This window comes from Megalopta genalis, unplaced genomic scaffold, assembly GCF_051020955.1.
Source record: "Megalopta genalis isolate 19385.01 unplaced genomic scaffold, iyMegGena1_principal scaffold0160, whole genome shotgun sequence".
NCBI lineage: Eukaryota > Metazoa > Arthropoda > Insecta > Hymenoptera > Halictidae > Megalopta > Megalopta genalis.
Window position 1 is genome coordinate 43,133 of NW_027476229.1, and position 25,463 is coordinate 68,595.

General features: G+C 41.5%; 2 protein-coding genes across 2 annotated transcripts; both read left to right on the forward strand.

Annotated features, from left to right (window-relative positions):
- The first annotated feature begins 1,783 nt into the window (after positions 1-1,783).
- LOC143262640 (uncharacterized) lies at positions 1,784-12,127 on the forward strand. The gene is made up of 3 exons (XM_076528222.1): positions 1,784-2,025; positions 8,936-9,518; positions 9,560-12,127. Exons 1-3 carry the CDS (start codon positions 1,784-1,786, stop codon positions 12,125-12,127), a joined length of 3,393 nt encoding a protein of 1,130 aa, XP_076384337.1.
- A 100-nt stretch (positions 12,128-12,227) lies between these two features.
- LOC143262641 (uncharacterized) lies at positions 12,228-19,472 on the forward strand. The gene is made up of 2 exons (XM_076528223.1): positions 12,228-12,698; positions 19,422-19,472. The coding sequence occupies exons 1-2, from the start codon at positions 12,228-12,230 to the stop codon at positions 19,470-19,472; spliced, it is 522 nt and encodes a 173-aa protein (XP_076384338.1).
- The last annotated feature ends 5,991 nt before the right edge of the window (positions 19,473-25,463 follow it).

The following is a 25,463-nucleotide window of genomic DNA, read 5'->3' on the forward strand; positions in this document are numbered from 1 at the left end:
CCCGTTCGACAGTATTTACAGCCGCGCCCCGATTTATTAGGGTATACAGGCGACCGCGAGTCGGCACAAAAAATACAACTGTTACTATTCTCCCTTGAAGCAGGTCGAAACCAGAAACACTGCGCAATTTGCTTGCGTACCCGTCGAATGAGAAAACAGACCCCGTTGTATCCTCACTACCCTGTTGCTGCGTCGTTCCACGCGAAGTCGAACATTGCGTTGTGCAATCATTTTTCAAGTAATATGTCAACCGGTTTCATATCGGAAGACATTTTAACTGTGAATATAATATAGAATGAATGTTTCAATAATTTCTCCGATTTGTAGGATTTTCATTTTGTATAATTTAAGTGCGGTTTATAGATGCGTAATTAACTTAGAGTTTGACGTATTGTTTTCGACATCCTCGTGACGTATTACAGCCGCGCCCCGATTTATTAGAGTATAGAGACGACCGCGAGTCGGCACAAAAAATACAACTGTTACTATTCTCCTTTGAAACAAGTCGAAACCGAAACGCCGCGCAATTCGCGCAATAAAAAACTAACCCCCGTTACGTCACTCTGTTGTTGTGTCGTTCCGCGCGAAATCAAATATTTCGTTGTGCAATCATTTTTTCGGACCATTATTCAGATATTATTATATCATTATTGCGATTATTATAACGTTAAAATTATGTTGGAACGTATTATATTATTATATGATCATAGTATTATAATATTGTTATTATAATTACTATGATTATTATAATAACAATTAATATATTAATATAATTTTGAGTGGCAAGTCACCGGTCGAACGCGAAGGATTAAATGATTGAGAAGATAAGAAATATAAAATTACGTACGTTCCCGTGCGACTGCGCTATATGTAAAATTACATATTTATTAACAGATATATTATTGCGTAATTGCAATTAACGGTCGCGTACACTATTTTTACACATAGCTCCATAGGATGCCACATCAACGCGCAAACGGATTTAAAGGACGAATACGTACAGGTTGTCGATACGTAAGTAAATTTTCTCGTCTTCCAAAGAATATATTATAATTTCACCTAATATTATTATTATTAAAACTGTATATTATTTCTTAATACATTTTTCTCAACCGCTGGCGAAAAGGATTCGAACATCTTTCAAAACGCAATTAACTTCTTCGATACTGGACCGAACGCGACTTTAATGTCTCAATGTTTTCGAAGTCTTACTTATTAATTTATTATTTTTGAATTCGGGAATTTCAATTCGGTTGCATCATCATTTGCGATTCATGCAATTTAATTGTCCAGTATTTTGCAATTGTGCTGCGATTGGAATTACGAATTGCATTGTAATTGAATCGAATTGAATAGAGATCCGAATCACAGATTACAATGTGATCGAATGACAATGTAATTGAATTGCAATGCGATCGAATTACAATGTAATTGAATCACGATGTGACAGAATTACAACGCGATTGAATTGCGATGTAACCTTTATTCATTAAAATTCCTCGAGCAATTCGATCGTAACTCTCCGCGAGCCTAGCCAAGGGGAAGCTAATTAAAAAACTTGAATAAAATACATTCAGTCGAAAAATATGCAAGTTACACTTCGACAGAAATATTCCGTCGTCTTCTCAGATTGGCCTCGATCTCCCAAAGAAGATTCCTAAACGTCTGGATGTCTTTCGATCCGATCTTCAAATTAACGAGATGGGGCGTCGTTCAAGGCTTCGTCGACAAAGTAAATATTCTCATTTCACCGTCTAACCCGAACGAGGTGCATAAAGGGAGAATGGCATCGAGGGCCACGTGTGTCACGTACAATGATCTTGTTCGCAGATCATTGCGTGGAGGAAGGGTTACCAAGTGCCAGACTTTGCTGGACTTGCTGTTAGATCTGTCGCAGAACGGCGACGCCCTCACCGACGAGGACGTTCGGAACGAGGTGAACACGTTCATATTCGCCGGTCTCGATACCACGGTCACCAGGGTGTCCTGGATCCTTTATGCGTTAGGCCCCCAACGGAGTATCAGGTGAGTGTACTGGCAACGCTCGCCGCGCCAGCGAATTCAACCCTTCTGGTATCGACCATGAGAATCGTGTGCACGCGAGCGAAAAATTATCGAGCACGTTAGAGACGCAGTTCGGGCAAAGACTCGGCGAGAAAAATCGTATAAACTTTACAAACCTTTTTGTAAACGAGTGAAACAACATTCAAAGATGAACACAGATTCGGAGATAAAACTGTTATTGGAAGTATGTATTAACCCTTTGCGAGTTAACCCTCGAGGGGTGCACTCCGAGGCACCGCTAGAATTTTTGTATCATCAAATAATTCTTATATCAAGAAAGTCTAGATTTGCACCATGTCATGTAAAATGGGAACACTGTAAGACGGAACAATTATTTTAGGTTTACAGTTGAAACGGCTTTGAGCGCAAAGGGTTAAGAAAACAACAACGTTTTCCCATCAATTTTACCGATGGAAAAGGAAGAACGTGGATGTTAAAAGAGGGAAGGCGGATGACGAAAGCGAAGCAATTTATCCGATATTTGTCCGACATCGCGTATTTAGTTTATTTGATTAGTATTTATATTGTTCTGCGAGAGGAACAGCGAGATGTTCGTCGAGTTTTTACCGAGTGCCACAAGATGCTTGTCGGTGTGGACGAATCTAAATGAAGCTCTCTTTGTTTCTCTACAGGAGCAAATTCTGGGCGAGTATTATAACGTTGCGGGAACTGCTCTGCTCTGCTCTGCTCTGCTGCGCTCTGCTCCGCTGGCTGACGCAAGCCAGATTAGGGAATCAGAGTCCTGTAGCGCGCCCGTGGCGCAGCTACCGCAACTCCCATTGCCAAGGTTCGCCGGCTGCTACACGGAGTGGCCGAGCTTCTCGGATCAGTTTGAGTCGCTGGTCGTGAAGAACTTGACTCTTCACGACGTCCAGCGACTACAGTACCTCACTACTCCGTGACAGCGGCGAACTTTGGCATCGCGTGGGCGGCCTTGGTCAAGAGGTATGACCGGAAGCGGCTGGTCGTCAGTGCGCTCCTGTCGAGCATCCTGGCCCTTGCGCCGCTCACCCGCGATCGCGACGGCAGCGTTCTCGCCTTGCTGCGTCGTCGCACTAAGGAGGCGTAGGCCCAGCTGCGAAATTTGAGGCGGCCGGTGGACCACTGGGACGACCTGCTGGTCCACCTAACGGTGGAAAAACTCGATCCAAAGTCGAGAGAGGAGTGGATCCACGAAACCCGCGCCGCCGTTGATCCACCCACGTACGCCAGTCTCGACGAGTTCCTGGAGCATCGGGCCGGGTCCTTCGCGGAGCTCAGGATGGCTCCGGAGCCCTCGGCTACCTCCGCGGAGCGTAGGCCGGGCCGACCTCCACCACCGGTACGCTCCCACGCGATGGCGACGACGACGGCGAGCCGTTGCCGAAAGTACGGCGACAACCACCCGCTGTTCCGGTGCCCTGCGTTCAGGGGTATGGCGCTCAACCTGCGCAGGGATTTCGTTAGGGCGCGCGGTTGCTGTTTCAACTGCCTCGGTTCGGGACACCCCGCGACATGGTGTCCCTCCGCGTCGCGCTGCTCCGATTGTAACGGCTCGCACCACACCCTGATTCAACAGAATTCCGGGGTTGTTGGCGGGCCACAGTCAACCACGGTAGAACCCAGGCGGGAGGCAGCGACGAACATCTCCGCATCGTCCGCGGTCCACAACTGCGTCGCACGCTGGAGCGGGAGCAGTGCCGTACTGCTCGCGACCGCTCTAGTATGGGTAGTGACACGCGCCGGGGGGGGGGGGGGGTAAGGCCGGTGAGGGTCTTGTTGGACCAGGGATCGGAGGCGACCTTCGTCTCCGAATCCCTCGTCCAGGCCCTCCGCATTCCTAAACGGCCCGCGGCTATCACCGTGGCGGGTGCGGGGGACGCGCCGGTGGATCGTGTGACTTCGCGGGTCGACCTGGTCTTACGGTTGACCGGGCGCGGGAACGCTCCTGTGCCGCTTTCCGCGTTCGTCCTCCGGAGACTAACTGGGCACGCGTCCAAGACGACCGTCGATATTTGCATTTACCCGCATCTGCAGGACCTCGTTTTAGCGGACCCTGATCCGACTTTAGATCTCCCAGTAGATCTCTTAATCGGGGCCGATCGTTACGGTGATGTGATCGGTCCCGGCCTGCGCAGCGGAACGACCGGCCAGCCCATCGCGCAGGAAACGGTATTCGGTTGGGTCGTCTCGGGCGCCGCATCGACACCCGCGAACGATCCCGATCCCTCCGTGGCGTCCCTGCACTGTCGCGCGGAGGAGCAGTTGGAGCAGCAATTGCGATTGTTCTGGGAGCTCGAGGAGGCGAGTCCCAAATCTGTTCTCTCCCCTGACGAGTCGAGGTGCGAGGAACATTTCGTCAAAACAGTCTCACTGCGGGCGGACGGACGATGCGTGGTTCGGTTACCCCTGCGTACCGAACCACCCCTCGCTCTCGGCTCGTCAAAGGGCCGTGCCCTAGTCATGCTCCGTGGAGTCGAGCGGCGACTCAGGGGCGACAGTCAGTTGGAGACCGCGTACCGGGACTTTCTGGCCGAATATGACGCCCTCGAGCATATGGAGGAGGCCCCTCAGGGACCGCAGGATGGCGCGGTGTTCCCTCTGCACCACCCAGTGGTCAAGCGGAACGTGGACGGAACACCGCGCTTCCGCGTTGTTTTCAAGGCCTCCAGCCCCACTTCAAACGGACTGTCGCTGAACGATTACTTACTGACCAGGCCGAAGTTGCAGTGAGACATCTTCTCGGTACTGTTGCGCTGGCGAGTCCCGCGATTCGCCCTCAAGGCCGACATCGAGAAGCCTGCCGTGACGAGCTCACACACCTCCTAGGGCGTGGGGGCTTCAAGCCAGGAAAATGGGCAGCCAACACCCTTCTGGTGTTGGCGAATAGCCAGAAGTCGGCGGCGGTGGACCTCACGGGGGCTGCTCATCAGCACCATCCCGTGTTGCGGGTGGATTGGAGTCCGGACTCCGACTCCTTCGGGTTCACCGTCGTCCCAGACTCCGCTCCGTCGGTCACGAAGAGAGCGGTGATATCGGTGATCGCGCGCTTGTACGATCCGCTAGGCTGGGCGGCATCGGCAGTAATCAAAGTAAAAATATTGCTGCAGGAGCTATGGTTGGGGGGTGCGGATTGGGATGCTCCGCTCCCGGACGAGCTCAACCAGCCGTGGCGCGAACTCGTCGCCGAGTTACCGCTCTTAATCGCCGCGCGTGTGCCACGCTGGTTTGGCTCCTTTTTTCTCGTATAAACGGCGAGGCGGCGAGACAATAACACGATCAACGTGCGTTGGCCCGACCGTCAAACGCTCGCTTCGGCCGTATGTATACGCGGCGTTTTTGCCTTAGAAGGCAATGACCCGGCCATCGACACCTGACGATGCTTCCCCTTGAACATCGGCCAGGTGTCTATATATACTGCCGCACATTTCGATAAACGTTACAATTCGATACAATACAGTGCAACGCAATACAATTTGGATTGTCAAGATTTCGGTCATTAACGTCACGTGTTTAATTCTGCGCCCTTGCGACCATCCGAATCCCTGCTTCACTTTTCTACGGTGAACGGAACCGTGCTCCAACAATCGTAATTATTAACAATTCTTTTGCGCCGTGCGCAACACATTTTATACAAGTTTACGTGGACTGTGGAGGCCGACATACCTCAGCGAGCGACACGTCGTCGGACTACATCATTTTGTCTCCTTACGACCTCCGGCAATTATTTTGTGCCGTACGCAACAATAATAAAATTATGATATCTATAAAAGTAAAAGGATTAGCGTTTACTTCTCGTATTTTCATCAATACTACTACTAGTATTTACATTTCGGCTCGTATTGCGACTGTCCTCGAGCATCAGTCTGGTCTGGACTGTTTAGCGCGCTTTGACGGCTACCGCTTGGGTAGTCGAGTTTCGTCGAGCTAAATGGCACGGGAAGGGGTTAGTGTTCGCATGTCCGGAAATGATTTTGCTCTTTTACTACTTTCACGTACACGGCGGATTTCGCTGATAAAAACATCGCCGACCACGTACCGCCACGGGACTGAGCGGCCGCACGGTCAGCGTGACCTCGTAAAATCCCCAAAATTAGCATTTGAAAAATATGGTAAGACGATGACCATTTCCCCCGCCAAACAGGACAGAGGTACAAGAAAAAGTAACCACAAGGGTGTTCCTTAGTTACATGTGTAAAAAATGATTTTTGAGCGTGAAGAAATAATGTGCGTAAAATTTCATAGCGACTGGACAATGGTAACCGGTGTCGCATCGGGATCAAAGATTTGAAATTTCTATTATTTACGTTAATTTTAATATAAATGTGCTCCACTGTTTTAGAGGCAGTACTAAATATTTTTTAATGAAAATATAATCTTACGTGTATATAATATTATCGAGACTTAATTTAAAATTATACGTTATAATAAAATTAATTGAAATATCTTATAAAATGTTACATACTGGTCAATATACGGCTTTTATTCAGATTGATTTGCTGGCATTTGGATGACGTCACCGATAATCTTCCAATACTTGTAAAATGAATTGTTTATTATATTTGTTTTTCTTTAATAAGTTAGTACATACGGTGATAAAGTTCAAGCCTCGTTCTACATGTCACACAATTTTTATTAGGCTCTCAGGAGGAAGAAAGAAGAAACGTAAATGAAGAAACGAAAGAACTTCAAGAAGATCCGTATGAAATGATTTTTCACAGTAAGGAAATTGTGAACAGAAATTACGTATTCTAATCGAGAGACTAACATTTGAAATAGCAGCTACACCATCTTACATAAAATATCTCGTGCAGGCATTAAAATCATATCTCTTCGGCAAGAGAGCATCAGATAAGTAAGTACATACGTAATCATACAATGGTAAAAATTCGCAGCCTATTTGAATATGAATTATTTACAAATTAATTTTCTGTTACATTATGTGTTATTAAAGAATGGAGGAAAATCATCACCTTTCGCCACGACACTTCACAATTCCAAGGACGATATGCAACAAAACAATTTAACGTAGAATACAATTTTGTACTCTTCTAATTATGCATGATATCAATGCAGCTTTTCAAGTAGAGTTTTTAAAAATAACAATGTATTTTACTTAGATAACTACAACGATAATAAAATAAAATGAATTACACATTAAGTATTTGATAAATAAATGTAATCGAAATTATGTCGTCTTTGATTTTATTGTAAACAGAAATATTTGTCCAAACTATATCATGTTTGGTGTCATTTTAATCATATAAGTATCAGGAATATATTTAAAAAATAAGTATTAAAATGTTGAAATTAAAAAAAAGTTATGTCATTGTATTATGAATTGCCTTTCGGGAATTCGAGTCAAAGGAGGAGCGGCGCGTGCCGCAACACACGTATTCGCAGACTCCGTCGAACCTTAGTATTCGCGTAGCGAGAAAATTGATAAAATACAAGGCCATTGCAATATCACGGCGTCAGTGATGACAGACTAAAATTATGCGAGGATGAGAGAAACTACTACAACTTCTTTGAAACTGGATCAAATGATTTGAATTTTTTCTAGATGATAGAAAGACTAATATACTAGACAATAACTAAATTACTTTGATACAATTTTGCTATTACAGTAGACCTCCGTTTATTTGGACTCTGTTTATCTGACATAGTAACATGTTTACCGACAAGTAGATGTCAGGAACGATGCCCCTCTTACCCGACTCTAGTCTACGCGACTGTTTTTGCTTCTTACTTAAAGAGTCTAGCATAATCTTCCTGCGAAGAATGTGAGATAAGTAACGATTTAATTAAGTTACTCGTATCTGTTTGATTCATCCAGAAACTATATTTTCAGTATGACTTCTCATAAATGAAACGAAAAAGTAAAAGTAAGTGCTTTGTATTGACGAAAAATTTGTAATTAATAGACGCTTGAGAAAAAATTAATTAAACAATTAATCCCCCTTGTCTCGTAAATATGATATTGGTATATATATATATATGTATGTATATGTATGTATATGTATATATGTATACAGTAGATGTACGAATACCAACTATACATACACATAAGCGTGCAAGTATGAAAGATCTAATAAAAGCATGAATGTGGTAAAATAGAAAATAAAATAAAAAACATCAAAATATATAAGGAATACATATCAAATACTATTGAGAATTAAATATACAGAAATTAAAGTTTATACAAAACACATATTAAAAATATTATAAAGATTATTTTGATGTTCAATATTTTAGTGTATACAGAAATTTAGATACAGATTGTAGCGGCACACGGTCGGCGACCGTAATAACCATAAAACTGTCTGCTTGCAGATGTCAAGGGTTCGACGGAGAGAAAATTTCCTTGACGTTTGCCAGACCCGGAAATTTCTTTGTCTCTTTGTTTTTTATCACTGCCACATGCACTGTAGGCCTAGTCGCGGAGAAAGTCGCCGGCCGCGTACCGCTACCCGGCCGAACGGCCAGCGCGCCCCTACAGCGAGGGTTCGACGATGGCTGCCTCCCCCGCCAAACTAAGCGGGGGAAAAGAAGACAGCGAGTCTCCCAAAAAGGCGTGGCCTTTTTGGTGGACATAATATAAATAACAGCGGCAAGAAACTGAAATTCTTCTCGTCTAAGCATTACGCCGAGCCTCTACACGTTTAACTATTCCAACGCGCCCCATCTAGTATCCATCAGCACCGCGCGTCATTTTATATACATCTCCGAATAAAATCTAGTGCAATTTCACTCTGTGTCCTTCCGTTGTACCCCGAACACATTGCGTTACAATTGGTGACCCCGACGTGATCGCAACGAGGGACCAGTCAGGGACAGTGAATCATCCGTTCTAAGTTAACGAAACTCAAAAAAAAACCATGTTTGGAAACAGCGACAACGTGACGGGAACCCCCGAAATCAACAAAGTGGGTATACGTATACCGCCCTTTTGGCACAACAACCCGACGTTGTGGTTCGCCCAAGTCGAAGGACAATTCGCCTTAAACGGCATAACAGCCGACACGACCAAATTCTATTATATCACGTCGAATCTGGACTACAGATGCATGGAGGAGGTGCAAGACATAATAGGAAACCCTCCGGAAACCGACAAATACAAGAAAATAAAAGACGAGCTAATTCGGCGGCTGTCGACATCAGAGGAGCAGAGGATCCACCAACTCATAGAGCGAGAAGAGATCGGAGACCGGACACCATCCCAATTCCTACGTCACATCAGGAATTTGGCCGGCAGTACCGTGACTGACAAGTTCCTGCGGACGCTATTTTTAAATAGACTGCCAGCATCGATGCGTCCCATCCTCGCAACGCAAATGGACTCGCCGCTGGACAAGATGGCGGAACTGGCAGATAAAGTAAAAGAGCTCAACCCGTCGGGACAATGCTCGGCTGTGGCATCATCCGATACCAAATTCGACATCCTGCGTGAGCAAATGACCCGCCTAACGCAACAAGTAGCAGAGCTGACGAAACGCACCGCCGATGCCACGGAAAGCCGACGAAGCCGGGACCGCAGACCAGCACGAAACGGATGGCGAAGACGGAGCAGAACGCGAAGCCCATCCCAGCCAGGCGTCTGCTGGTATCACCGAAAATTCGGAGACCGCGCCACACGATGTACAACACCCTGCACACACGTCAGCCAGCAGGGAAACGAGACCGATCGGCCCTAGACGAGGCGAGGAGCGCCGATCCCAAAACAAGCCGCCTCTTCATGATGGATAAGGACACGAAGGTACAGTACCTCATCGATACCGGCGCCGATATTTGTGTATACCCGCGATCCCTAATAAAAGGACGACCGACGAAAAGTAACTACACCCTGTACGCAGCAAACGTGTCAACCATCTCGACGTATGGTGACATCGTCCTGCACCTAAACTTCGGGTTGCGTCGCGTCCTAACATGGAAATTCGTAATCGCGGACATTTCGAAACCCATAATCGGTGCTGACTTCTTAAAGAACTTCGGCTTGCTTGTAGATATTAAGAATAAGCGACTCATAGACAATAATACAAACGTTACAGCACGCGGAATATTAGGGACCGCCGATATAGAATCAATTAAAACGGTTGTCGGCGATTCACCCTACATCAAACTCCTAACCGCCTTCGTGGAAATAACTCGCCCGCCACAGACAAACAAAACAGCAAAACATAGCATTACACACCACATACAGACTACGGACGGACCACCGATTTTCGCGAAACCGAGGAGACTCGCCCCCGATAGGTTAAAAAGCGCCAGACAGGAATTCCAACACCTTTTATCAGAAGGAGTGATTCGGCCATCCAAAAGTCCATGGGCCTCACCCCTTCACTTAGTCCAGAAAAAGGACAATGGATGGCGACCCTGCGGCGACTATCGCGCACTAAATACGCGCACAATCCCGGACCGTTACCCGTTGCCTCATATCGAAGATTTTTCCCAAGCTTTGCACGGAAAAACAATTTTTTCAAAATTAGACCTGGTTAAAGCATACCACCAAATTCCAATTGAACCCGCAGACATAGAGAAAACTGCAATTACAACTCCATTCGGTCTTTTTGAATACGTTAGGATGCCGTTCGGACTACGGAACTCTGCCCAGACATTTCAGAGATTTATCAACGAAGTTTTACGCGGTTTAGATTTCTGCTATGCATACCTAGACGACATATTAATAGCATCCAGGGACGAAACCGAACACTTAGATCATATTAAACAAATTTTTACACGCCTACAAGAATACGGAGTTGTAATTAATCCAGCTAAATGCACATTCGGCAAAGATACGATAGATTTTTTGGGATACACGGTAAATTGCAAAGGGACGACACCGAACCCAGACAAAGTAGAGGCAATCCGTAGTTTCCCCAAACCCACAAACGTACGCGAGTTGAGACGATTCTTAGGAATGGTCAACTTCAACCGCCGATTCATTCAAGGTGCAGCAAGATTGCAAGCCCCGTTGACCGACCTGTTGAAAGGTGCACCTACACGTGGAAACTCGCAGGTAAACTGGACACAAGACGCCGATATTGCCTTTGCACAGGTAAAGGAGGCACTAGCGCAAGCTACCCTCTTGGCGCATCCAGTACCTGGCGCGCAGTTGTCACTTAGTGTAGATGCATCCGACTACGCAATGGGTGCGGTTTTACAACAACGGGTCAGCAACACCTGGCAGCCTATAGCATTTTACACCAAAACCCTCTCCTCGGCACAACGAAAATACAGCGCGTACGACAGAGAACTGTTAGCAATGTACACCGCCGTGCGACGATTCCGTTACCAAATCGAAGGACAGGCAATCATAGTATTCACAGACCACAAACCTCTGGTTTACGCTTTTAAACAGCGGCCAGAGAAATGTACACCTAGACAATTCAGGCACCTAGATTTCATAGGACAATTCACGACGGACATACGACACGTCAACGGGACAGACAATATAGTCGCGAACGCTCTATCCCGGGTAGAGGAATTACACAGACCAGCATGCGTAGACATTAGACAAATAGCCGAAGCTCAAGAGTCAGATGAAGAGCTCCAACGTCTCTTACTGGCTGAGACGGCGCTTAATTTAAAAAAAACTACGTTTTCCAACGGCTACCGGAGGAGATGTAGAGGTATATTGCGACATCGCCACACCTACCGTCCGACCATACGTGCCCAAAAATTATCGCCGACAAATTTTCAAAACTTTGCACGGTCTATCACACCCCGGAACAAGACCATCAAAAAAACTAATCGCGGACCGTTTCGTGTGGCCAGCAATGAACAGAGACTGCACCCAATGGACCAAAGAGTGCACCCAATGCCAACGAAACAAAATCACGCGCCATACAATATCACCAACAGGCAGGTTCGAACCACCGAACTCCAGATTCGAACATGTCCATATCGATATAGTAGGGCCACTACCGATTTCACAAGGATTTCGCTACTGTCTTACCTGCGTCGATCGCTTCACCCGTTGGCCAGAGGCGATCCCAATGGAAGACATCACCGCAGAGACAGTAGCGAGAACCTTGGTAACCGGATGGATTGCGCGTTTTGGGATACCCGCAAAAATCACCACTGACCAAGGCAGACAATCCGAGTCCCAGCTCTTCAAATAGTTAACTCGAAGAACCGGCGCCAAGCACATCAGAACGACGGCGTACAACCCAGCAGCTAACGGCATGGTCGAAAGACTCCACCGGCAATTAAAAGCCGCCATAAGGTGCTACGATACCGACGACTGGACAGAAGCCTTACCCCTTATATTATTAGGGATAAGGACCGCAGTGAAGGAAGACATACAAACAACCCCAGCAGAGATGGTCTACGGCAGCAACCTCCGACTTCCAGGAGAATTTTTCATGTCAAACCCAGAGACCGACATCTCAGAATTCGTAAACCAACTACGACACAAAATTCAAAAATTAAAACCGCGTCCAGCAACAAACCACGGTCACAAAAGTATATTCGTCCATAAAGATCTAGGCACAACCGAGTACGTCTTCCTCCGACACGATGCAGTAAAATCACCATTGCAATCTCCATACGACGGACCGTACAAAGTTTTGAAACGCGGAGATAAAAATTTTACCATACGAGTAGGCAGTCAGGAGAAAACAGTCTCAATAGATCGCTTAAAACCGGCGCATATAGTAAGCGATGAGCACGATAGTAGAGTGAAAAGCAAAGAAGCAAGCCACCGCGAAATTGCTAACGCGCCGCATAGCATCTTAAAAAACAGTTCAGCACCGATTACTACACGATCCGGCCGCACAGTTAAATTTACAGACCGATACATCGCGCGTTAAATTAAAGATACCACATGTATATACTTTAGCATATAAGACGAAAAACCCACTGTACACATATAATAAGGAACACCGCGAGCGGATACAAAATTTGTATTCTTTTTTTTTATATAGTCATAATATAGCGTTTACACTGGCAAGGGGGTGATGTAGCGGCACACGGTCGGCGACCGTAATAACCATAAAACTGTCCGCTTGCAGATGTCAAGGGTTCGACGGAGAGAAAACGTCCTTGACGTTTGCAAGACCCGGAAATTTCTTTGTCTCTTTGTTTTTTATCACTGCCACATGCACTGCAGGCCTAGTCGCGGAGAAAGTCGCCGGCCGCGTACCGCTACCCGGCCGAACGGCCAGCGCGCCCCTACAGCGAGGGTTCGACGATGGCTGCCTCCCCCGCCAAACTAAGCGGGGGAAAAGAAGACAGCGAGTCTCCCAAAAAGGCGTGGCCTTTTTGGGGGACATAATATAAATAACAGCGGCAAGAAACTGAAATTCTTCTCGTCTAAGCATTACGCCGAGCCTCTACACGTTTAACTATTCCGCCGCGCTCCATCTAGTATCCATCAGCACCGCGCGTCATTTTATATACATCTCCGAATAAAATCTAGTGCAATTTCACTCTGTGTCCTTCCGTTGTACCCCGAACACATTGCGTTACACAGATGATAACTAGAAAAGGCTCAATAACAAGTACGCAGTAGTTAACTTTTCATTCTTACAAGGCACAGTAACTCGATCAAAAACTACTATTTATATTTTGTTAAATATTTTGTATTTGTATTTATGTAAAAGACATCAACATATATTTTAAATGTTTTTTACGAAGTGCACCATAGATAAAGAAAACCATATAATTTGTCGAAAACTTCGGACGCCACTTTAATGGGCACAGTAATTAACACACTTAACCTATCTGGCTATCACACTGAACTGGAAATTAACAGTCATGGAATCCATATAATATCGGTTTTAAACAATGGAAACTGTTTGATGAGAATTTTTGGGTTCTCCATAATTCTTTCACGAATTGAAACCGATGTCATAATTGTTTTCAATCCCTACTTTATGAAGGTATATTCAAGTATGTAAACAAGTTTGAATCTTCTAAATTCTAGCAAAAGTCATCCGCAAATCTATTCGTAGCCTTCAAATAAAGATACAGAAAAAAGATGAAAATTTTATTCGACGCCACGAATAAATGTGCTTTGCATAAAAAATGTATGTATTGGAAGTGGATGTAAAATGAAATGTGCACTGATACTTTCTGGTAGAAAAATATCTTTACTTCGCGACATGTGAAGAAGCTCAAAGAAGAAGAAACTCAACGGGCTAGAATGCCGGACGAATAGATAGCACACTTTAAAGTTAACGTAATTTAGATTTATTTAAGGTAATAACCAAGATTCTAATACTATACAGATTTGTAAATTACTGTTATGAACATACACAAATGAAATAAATTACGTTACGCCAGTTTAAACAATTTTACTTAGAAGAAAAGAATTTTTATGGAAATATAGTGGGAAAAGTGATAGCATATTTAACTAAGAATTATGTTGCGGCGCCATGTAATTCCAAATAAAAAAACATGAAGAAAGTGTAGAAGAATATTTTTTGTTTGGGATTTAGTATTCGAGAAAATCGAGATTGAAAATTTGCTAAGCGATGTACATCGCTTATAGCTGGAAAAACGTATGTATGAAGTAAGAATTCAAACCTGGTTTTCTCGAAAACAAAATCCTAAAAAAAAAGAAGTTATTCCATATCATTTTCATTTCTTTTTTATGAAGAATAACCCGGTGCCCGCTTGTATATAGATTCAGGAATACCCTGCATTTTTCAACAGGATGATGCCGCGAATTTTTTTCTCGAGGATTGATCAGCAAGGTCATATCGCTAAAAATTTTGCGAAAATCATAACCATGCAAATGGCAGACAATTTCGAAACATTTCCGAATGACAAAAATGTATTTAAGATGAGAAGGAGCAAGAAGAGCAAAAACTAATAAAGAAACTACGTAGATAATAATGACTGTTAATAAATGGAAAGATGGAGTCACAAAACATTAGGCATCTGATATAATTCCTTGATTTATTAACATGCATAATTTTTAGTTATGTGTGCCAATATTTTGTCCCATTGTATTTCTATACAAATTCTCTTTTTCAAATAAAATTGTTTACACGTGCGAAATGCAATTTTATTTCATTTGTGTATGTTTATAGTGGTATGTTGCAAATTTATATGGAAACAGGATTTTGTTTGTAATGTTATGTAAATAAAAATAACATTAGTTTTAAAGTATGCCATCTTTTTGTCGGATACGGTATGTGGCGGCCACGGCGACGGGCATCGCACCGCGCTTGGCGAGCGAGAGCCGCGGGGATGCGAACGGCGGCCGACCCGATGTCGCCAACGATCTTTTGTCCGTCATTTGTTCGAACAGTCGAACTGAGTCGCGGCCCGGGTGTAAAAAGTTAGTTAGTTTCGTTAACGTTGATTCTCGAGCGATCACGAATAAACAGTAAATCACGAATGGCTCTCGACTCCCACACTTTATTACCTCGAAACGAAAACCAGGATACTTAGAACGCATAATCGGAGTCTTGAGACCAATCATCCACACCTTCCTATCTTTATTTGAAAAACAATTTTATGAATATTGATTTGTTTTTGTTTTCGAACAATATAAAGTACGTGTTGATAATTAAATAGTATTTTTATTAGTCGGGCAAATTCTCGACGAATAAAATGATTTATTTCGTACTCGTCGAATAAAGATACTTATTTTATTCGGACCCTCCAATGTCCAATAAAGATAAAGTATCTTTTGTTCGAAACGTTTTTATAATTTATTGTCTGAATAATGTACAACTTTGTTCGGTTGTCATTTGTTTCGCAATTACAATAATCTGCAATATTTATATCTTTTTTTATACAGCAAATTATACAGCATACTATTCGGAAGATGCAAATGAATATCAGCATAAATTATCCTGTAAAAATATCGTACCGTATTCATGATGAAGTAGTCGAAAATGTAAAATGGTAGATGTTCTTAATCGAGTAGTACATATATTTAATCTATCCAAAAGTTCCAGTCATATTACTACGAGATCGATTAATATGGTATAAAACAATAATGCATCGTCATACATAATAAAATTCGTTGATGAGAAGTAAATTAAAAAGATTAAATATTTAAATTATAGAAAAAATTATAACTTAAATTACATTGCAGCTACTGCAGTAACTCGAAATTTTATATTACTTTAACGATTCCCTTAGTGTCGTTAATATTATTTATTCCAAGTAGAATAGCAAATATACGAGCAAACCCTAACAGAAAATTTGAAAAATTTGGAACATTGATTGCAATAGATTATGTTATTGAGGAATAGTCTTTTCTCTATTCCTGTGAAAAATAAACATCAATTATTTTACGTCCTCATTACTTTGGTCCACAATTTTCAATAAAGAAGAAGTAGACAACATTATGTAATATATCAGATAGGGTCTAGGATTTATTTAAAAATGGTTTCATCAAAAAGGAACAAAATACGTCGAGATACACCATATGCTGTGCAATGCTTCGAAATTCTCGTTTACGATAACAATGGTAAAAAGAAACTGCGTGCTGGAGCATAGTTTTGGGACAGACCTCTCGTCCTCGACAGCAATTCCAGAGAATACTATTTTATGACACCCTCAAGTGGCTTTCTCGTTTAGGGTTTCCGAGGAGAAGAATCAAGCCGTCAGAGGAATGACTAACAGACGACTCGAGGCAATAGATACGAATGTGCACACTGGAGGCGAGCAGGACAAAGATGGCTCTCAACATCGAGATCACATCGAATTAGGAAAGGACGAGAGAAATAGTATATGCTTTTTATAGAATTGTTCGATAAAATCCATTTAAGAAGAAATTATTTTTTAAAAAATTGACCTAAGTACCAAAAAGAAATTTTGTAGGAATTAAAGCTGGTTAAAACTACAGAAAATAATTGTAAAATTCAAGTTTTAAATTTTATCTTATTTTGTTAATAACAGATTAGCATACTGAAAATTTCATCGAAATCTGTAGAATATCATTCAAGTTACACAAGCCGATTTTGTTGAAACTTATGGAAGGCTTAAGTCTTCGAAAATATTTGAGGCGATCTTGTATCAGAAACCATCCGTATTGAAGATACTAGCGCGGCGGAGTGGTAATCACCGCCGCGGAATGAGAGTATCGATATTTACAATGTGGCTGCGAATTTCGAATAGTTTCTGCAGTTCTATCGTTCTTTTTTTAAATCCTTCGTGAAGTCTAAATTGAAATCATTTTTGTATTCCTTGCATGTTAATTAAAGCCTGCTTAAACCGCAATTAAATAACTACAAGATGAGTACTATTAAACGTTAAGATGTAGAACAAACTAGTATATCTTAATGTTCCTAACCGTATAACTAAATCAAAGATTTTAAACTTCAATTTAAAAATATTAATTTTACATCCTCATATTTAAGTATAGTTCATCGAAAGTTCATAGGAAGTCTCATTTTTTTCGTAAATTAAATTTGAAAAATTATTTTCTGCCAAAAGTTACCTCACTTGAGACCACCACTGTGCGATAATGCCATGACAGCATTTTCCACGCCGTGTGATCATTATTAATTTAATAGAATGCCCTTCGGACAAAGGAACGCCATAGCCACATTTCAAAGGTTAATGGACTCATTGCTATCCGTGATTTGGATGCGTCGTATTCGCACCCGATATCGTCACTCCGCGATATAAACTATCTCTCGGGTCGTAAAGCCGATTACGCTGCGCGACGGAGTGGATCGATATCGTTGTCCGTTTAATTAAAAAGGATAACTGTTTGGTTGATTTAGAATATGCCACTCAACAAGAATGAATAAGATTATGGCTGAATAAGTGTGAACTGAGCAACTGACAACTGATCGATGACTGGGGATTAAATGACGATGAATTGGCGAGTGACTACTACCCTAAGAAGAATCGGTTTCGAGTTTTTATACTGTTTTGTGGCCAGAAGACTCGAAATTGGTTGACCAGTGATGCGATGGAAGAGAATGTAAAGTGACATAGCACGCAGTGCCGCAGGTAGCAAGAAACCCTGGACGGGCGACCGAAGCGGTGCGTGCTAGCGACCCTATTATAAAAAATGCTGCCGATGAAGGTGTGCATTATTCAAAACTGCAGAAATGGCTTTATTGCCAGAAAGAAGATGGTTCGGAAAATCATAAACTTAGAAATTGCAAGAAAGAAGGCTATGGCTCTACAAATTGAAAACCTAATGAACGTGACCTTTTGTCGATTGCACGTCGTTCGTTGAAAGACTGTTAATTTGTATCGTTGAGCCGAAGATTCCCCGTCAATAAATGTTTTTTAAGGATAAAAGGGAAAGGTAGTTCTTCCCGGAGAAAGTTAGGCGGATGCAGCCCGAAAATTCCGTTGAAGGACGGAACAATCCGGTTTTCGAAGAAAAGTGCTACTCATATAATGTATTTAGTTACTCGCGCCCCGTCCCCCAGAACATTTAGAAAAATTGAAGAAATTAACAGAACGTCTCTGGAAAGCAAAAGTTACAAACTTGAAAACGTGATTTCCAACAATGCGAAGTAGCATATTTGGGACATGTAATAGAAGGAGACAAGATAAAGTATGCCCTGTAAAAGTTTTTCGCAACCCAAAAACATAAAAAGTATCCGCAAATTTGTATGACTCGCGGATTACTATCGCTGTTTTATAGAAAATTTTTCGCAAATTTTCAAACCGCTGACCGTTTCACTAAAAAAAGAAAAAGAAATTTGAACGGAATCCATCTAAGAAATTATCCACTGTGTCTCAGTTCGCAATAGAAGGGGTCTTTAGTTATGGCGAGCCAAAAAAGGCAAACTAATTATAGGACAGCCACTAGATTACTACAAGGAACAGAAATGAAGGAGTGCCTATTCGCTGCGTACTGTGCCTAGTGATCGGATCGATGCCGATACCATTGACGATATTTAATCAATTCGGTGGCAAAGTACTCAATAGGAAATCTGACAAAAGTATCGATACCCATTTGATACCTTACAAAAGTATTGATACCTGTTGGAATTTGCTAATAGTTTATTTACTAATAATGCAATACAAATATGATACAGTGTTTAATAAAGCATCTAGCGGATATAAAATGTACTTTGTGTGAAGAAGAGTGACTGTATGTGAAGTCGCGGAGATACTGTCTGATAGATCGTCTTCTAGGCTGACGAACGCCTCTGTAGTTCTATGGGAAGTAGCTTCTCGCATTGGAACGTGCGGTCCTTTTATACTATTCCTTCAGAAGGTCGGGCTTATACCTGCATTCATGAACCTCGGGGTTGTACCTTTATTTATTGCCCCTGTAGACATGTGTATGTGTGTGTGTGTGTGTGTGTGTGTGTGTGTGTGTGTGTGTGTGTGTATGTGTGTGAGTATCCTTGTATATACCGACGATAGTCACACCAGCCGTAATTTATTGATTGATTAAACCACATTTTTCAGACATATTCTTTAACTTTATTCTATTTAAGGCCTTGGTTAACATGTCCGCTGGCATCTGGTCTGTGGGACAATATCTGTAGTCGACAATTTCTTGATTCATCAACTCCTTTATGAAGTGAAACTTCGTGTCGATATGTTTTGTCCTGTGGCTGAATTTCTTATTAAATGTGAGCTTAAGGCAGCTCTGATTGTCCTCATATATAATCTTTTTTTTTAATGTCCCCTAAAAAGTCTTTCAGCAATCGATCTATCCATATGCCTTCTTGTGTTGCCTCAGCTAGAGCGATGTATTCAGCTTTTGTTGAAGATAAAGCAACACATGTCTGCTTCCGACAGCCCCAACTTATAGATGATTCGAAATACTGAAACACATAACCACTATTTGATTTTCTATCGGTGCGATTTTCAGCCCAGTCTGCATCAGCAAAACCGATGAGCCCCTTCTGTCCATCTGCTCGGCATAGCCTCAGTTCATAGTCTTTTGTTCCTTTAAGATATCTAAGAACTCTTTTTGCCTCTAGCCAATCATGAGCTGTGGGTTGCTTATTATGCTGACTCAATATCGTCACGCTTGCTGCTATATCTGGCCTCATGTTGACGGCTAAATATAATAATGCACCAATTAATTGCTGATATCTCTCACTGTTAGGCATTGGTGTCGTATCATCTCTTGATTTTACATATCCTGGATCTAGAGGAATGTTCGATGTTTTTGCTTCCTGTAAACCAAATCTGTCAATTAATGTTTCTATATATTTAGTTTGCTTTATGCAATAAAATCCTTGATTATTCTTTCTAATTTCGATGCCTAGATAATGCTTTAAAATTCCAAGATCTGTGAGATGAAACTTCTTTTTTAAAAATTCAGCAACTTCATTTATTTTATTGGTATCCTTGGATGCAGTTAAGAAATCATCAACATAAATAATCAAGTAGATAATTTCTGTTTTATTTCTTTTCGTGTACAAGCATGAATCCGTGTTGCTTTGTACAAATCCAAATTTCTTGAGCCAATCATCTAATTGGTCATTCCACACCTTCGCTCCCTGCTTTAGTCCGTAAATGCCCTTCCTCAATTTACATACGTGGTCCTCTTTTCCTGAAATAATATAACCTTCGGGTTGTTTCATGTAAATTGTTTCTTTCAGTTCTCCATTGAGGAATGCTGTTTTGGCATCGAAGTGTTTCATGGTCGTGTTTTTTTATACCTCCTATTGTTAAAAGGGTCCTGAAAGTAGTTTGTCTTACCACTGGAGCAAAAACTTCGTCATAATCGGTGCCATATTTCTGTGAAAATCCTCGTGCAACGAGCCTTGCTTTATATCGCTCGACATTTCCATCAGCGTTTCGCTTTCTTTTAAAAACCCATTTACAAGTAACAATGACCCTGTCCTTTGGTTTTGGCACGATCTCCCATGTGCCATTTTCCTTTAATGAGTCGATCTCTTCGTCCATAGCCTTCTTCCAATAGTTTTTTTGGATCCAGCTAAAGCCCCCATTATGCTCCTTGGTTCATTATCTTCAGCTTTCAACATGTTTAATGTAGCCATGTATCGGTCTGGCGGTACACCCCTATTTGATCTCTCGGAACGTCTGCATTGATCAAGTTGAGTTTCATAATCAATCTGTCCACTGTATGTAGTATCGGTCTCATCGATAGATTCAATACTTGATTGCGTATCTGATGCTTCTGATTCTTCTTGGTGATGTTGTACTTGTTGTATCTCTTTATGAAAATCTGTATTTTCTGAAAGAATTACTTCATCACAAGCTGTATGAGTTGGAGATTCTTTTTCGGTTATTTTATCGAGAAAAGTTACATCTCGACTGGTTTTCACTCGATTTGTCTTTAAATCTAAAAGCCTATATGCTTTAGATTCTTCCGAGTAACCAACGAATGTATATTTCTCGGCCTTATCATCCAACTTTTTTCTTTGTTCTTTATGCACAAGAACATATGCATCGCAACCAAAAATATGTAAGTTGCTTACATCGGGCTTCTTTGAGTACCATAACTCATATGGGGTTTTTTCTTTTGCATTTGTCGGCAATCTGTTTTGTTTACAGCTTCACCCCAATATTTTTTTTCGAGATTTGCATCGAGTAGCATGCACCGTGCCATTTCAATCAATGATCCGTTTTTTCTTTCTGCTACTCCATTTTGCTGTGGTGAATAAGGAGCCGTACACTGCATCTCGATGCCTTAATTGTTTAAATACATCGTTAAGTTCTCATTGATGTATTCCCTTCCTCGATCAGATCGTATTATTTTTGGCTTCCTTTCAAACTGCGTCTTTACCGTCTCAATAAACTGTTTCATGAAGGACGCGGCTTCATTCTTTTGACTCATAAAATAAACTGTCGTATACTTGGAATAATCATCTATCAGAGTCAATAAATACCTTTTCTGACCTGGCGTTACTGTCTGCATAGGTCCACAAACATCTGTATGTATTAAATCTAATACTGCACGTGATTTATTGCTGGATTCTTTGGGAAAAGGTTGACGTGCCATTTTTCCATTTATACAGCATTCACAATATTCCCTTTATCCACAGTCTCTTACCTGGATACCTGTGGCTAATCCTTTTGTCGCCAAATCCTTAATTGCACTTAGCTCTCGGTGCCCGAAGCGCCTGTGCCACACATGTTGGCAATTGTCCCCATGCTTCGTTTTTATGGCTTCATTTGCTGCGCAGGCCCTTTCAGCTGTTTGTACCTGGTATAATTCCGGGGAAAGCCTTGCTATTGCCTGTAATTCCCCATTTTTGGTTATCTGGCACTCATTTTCTTCAAATACAAGTTTATAGCCTTTTTTGTCAACTTTTTCACCGACAATAAATTAGACCGTAGGCCCGGTACGTACAGGACATCGCGCACATTTATTTCAAAGATTTTTCCGTTAATAACTGCACACTTTATGACACCTGAACCGATGCCTTTCACTTCAGCGATATTTTCATCGTGGCGAGCCGTACATTGCCCTTTTTCTTCGGATCTATATGAATGAAAAAATCCATGGTTTTTACCATATGACTCGTAGCACCCGAGTCGACAAACCATATATTTTCTTTATTTTCTGCAGCTTTCACACGGAAACACGTTTCACCAGATATTTTTTCATCTTTCACTAAAATGCAGTAATCTTGAGAATGATTCTCTGAATTTTCATGTGACACTTTATTTGCTTTCTCTTGTTTCTTCTGCCAAGCCTTGTATTTTATGCATTCAGATTTGGAATGCCCAGGTTTCTTACAGAAAAAGCAACTCTTCTTGTTCTGCGTCGCACTTTCATTTCCTTTATGTATTGTCTTCATGGCTGTATCGTTACACCGCTAACTCTCTTTTACGTCTTTAGCTCCACGGCGACTTTTGTACTCGTCGATCAGCTTACTCTTCACGAATTGAGATGTTAAGTCCTTTTCAGGCCTACTCTCTAATGCTGTGACAAAGTGTATCGTATGACTCCGGAAGACTTCCTAGTAATACTGCCGCGATGAGCTAATCTGGCAAATCTAGCCCAAGTGCTGTCAACTGGTTTATGTTATTTGACATTCAAGTGATATGCGCCTCCATATCACCGTCTTCTTTTAGCACAGCTCTACATATTCGTTTGAGCAACAATACCTTGCTTGTCAATGTTGCATTTTGGTGGTATCCTTTAAATGCGTCCCATGTCTCTCGTGCTGTCTTGGCGTTCCTTATGTGCAACAGCTGATCGTCTTCTGCGAGAAGTCCGATCGTTGCACGTGCCTGATCATCCTTTTGAGACCATGCTGCATCCACCGGCGTAGGCATTTCTTCCATGAATTGAACAACTTCCCACAATTTTTCTTTAATCAGCAGGAGTTCCACCTTATAACTCCATACTGCGTAATTTTCTCCGTTGAACTTCTGGATGGCAAATCGAAATCCTGTACCGTCTGCCATTGTAGAATAAACTTTATCACTTCACCTTTTCTTCACGAAAAAAAATTGGTTGTTTCACACTTTTTTGTATTATCCTTATTACACTTTATTCACACTAGAGACTGGGCCCATAACCTGTTGGAATTTGCTAATTGTTTATTTACTATTAATGCAATACAAATATGATACAGTGTTTAATAAAGCATCTAGCGGATTTAAAATGTACTTTGTGTGAAGAAAAGTGACTGTATGTGAAGTCGCGAAGATACTGTCTGAGAGATCGTCACCTAGGCTGACGAACGACAGTGCAGTTCTATGGGAAGTAGTTTCTCGCACTGGAACGTGCAGTCCTTTTATACTATTCCTTCAGAAGGTCGGGCTTGTACCTGCATTTATGAACCTCGGGGATGTACCTTTATTTATTGCCCCTGTAGACATGTGTGTGTATATGTGTGAGTATCATTGTATATACCAACAATACCTATCTGAGATTAAAAGTCATTAAAATAATAACAGCAATAATATTAAACTAGTATAATCATTTTCATTTTTCATTTTTGTAGTATTGTCAGTGATGATTGGAACGATTTCGCATTCTAGTCTCTATTTTACAAATGTTCCATGTAAATAATTAGATATTGTCATAGCCATTCGATTTTCTGTTAATTTGAATATTTCAATCGGACACGATTTCATTTCAAAATTCGGAATTGTGAAAAAGGCATCAGTGTTTCTGTTCGTCCATAGTTATACGTACATCCTTAGCTGTTAGTAATTCCTTCTTCACATCGTTCTTTTCTTTTCCACATTTTTCATACAGGAGTTTCTATAAAGTTTTTAGGGTCAAGGTACGTACTTCATTAATTGTCTGAAACCCTTATCGGTGATATTATATTTGATAATTCCGTCCAAGAATCAAATTATTCAGAGCAAGTGTAAAATTGAAGCGGTTCAAATTACGGCGACAGCGAGTTTCGAGTGTTGACGTTCGAGTTACATAAATTACTCACATGATTTTGAATACATTGTTTCACTCAATCGCAGCTCGTCTCACTCACCGTGTCAACTGTAAACAAATGAACGAGACGAAACAAAAGTTACTACTACGAGACGAGATAAAAGTGTATTCAGGTACAGTTAGAAAATTATTTAAGAGAAACATTTCAGAAAGCTAGATCCATTCATCTATTGGAAAGATATTGTAAAAAAATACAGCAAAATATTTGCGTTTGCCAAAAAATATTTTTGAATACTGCCTACTTCAGTGCCGGCAGAACACGTGTTCTCTAAAACTGAAGAATTGATTTATAAAAAGAGAAATTGGCTAAAAGAAAATAGAGTTAATAAAATAATATTTTTTAGTAGTTGTATTAATCTCTACTTTATATATCTTCGTTTTTAATAAACAAATAAAAATTATTAAATAAGTCATGTGTTATTGAATACTACTACCTCATAGATGTAGGTAATTACCATACAGAAATACGGTTTCATGGTGAATATAAAACAGAATTTTATTATAGTAGGACATATTCTTTATTGTAAACTTCCGATCATCAATAACAGATTCTAATTCAATAAAAATTGTAATCTGAATTAGTTGTATAGTTTAAAGATGAAAATGAAGACTTTAGTATAATATTATTGCTATTATTATTTTAATAATTTTTAATATCTGAGATATATAAATATTTCAGTGAATTCTCAAATGGTTATTCAATATTTCGAAAGATATATAAGGGGGATAAAATTTATCACAGATTGTCTCAAACGAGTACCGTTACCTAAGTAAAATGTCAAACAGGTATCGATACTTCCGTAAGGTATTAAACAGGTGTCGATACTTTACCAACATCTTTGATACTATTCGGATTGCTATCGATACGTATCGATTTGGTATCGATTCGATTACAAATGTGTCCAACATTTCAGGCCATATATGTACACTGCTGAACAAAGTGATACTTAATTATCACTTTGAAATTAAAAAAAAAACATAAAAATGAAATCAAATTGCGCAATTCGTTTAAGTTTTAGTAATGTGTGGACAGTCCTTCACGTTAGTAGGTATGCTAGTAATCGCCTTGGGAGGGGAAAGTCCTCGCCCCCACCCGCGGCTGTGTCAGCAGATTTGCTTGCGCAGATCGGCTCCCTGATCAATG

What these genes read in the sequence shown, in the direction of transcription:
- LOC143262640 (XM_076528222.1), top strand. Translation starts at nt 1,784, where the DNA reads ATGGCATCGAGGGCCACGTGTGTCACGTACAATGATCTTGTTCGCAGA. An exon ending in GGCCCCCAACGGAGTATCAG is followed by an intron (nt 2,026 to 8,935) that starts GTGAGTGTACTG and finishes GTTTGGAAACAG; the next exon opens with CGACAACGTGACGGGAACCC. An exon ending in TGACCCGCCTAACGCAACAA is followed by an intron (nt 9,519 to 9,559) that starts GTAGCAGAGCTG and finishes TGCCACGGAAAG; the next exon opens with CCGACGAAGCCGGGACCGCA.
- LOC143262641 (XM_076528223.1), top strand. Translation starts at nt 12,228, where the DNA reads ATGGTCGAAAGACTCCACCGGCAATTAAAAGCCGCCATAAGGTGCTAC. An exon ending in GCTTAAAACCGGCGCATATA is followed by an intron (nt 12,699 to 19,421) that starts GTAAGCGATGAG and finishes ATTCTATTTAAG; the next exon opens with GCCTTGGTTAACATGTCCGC.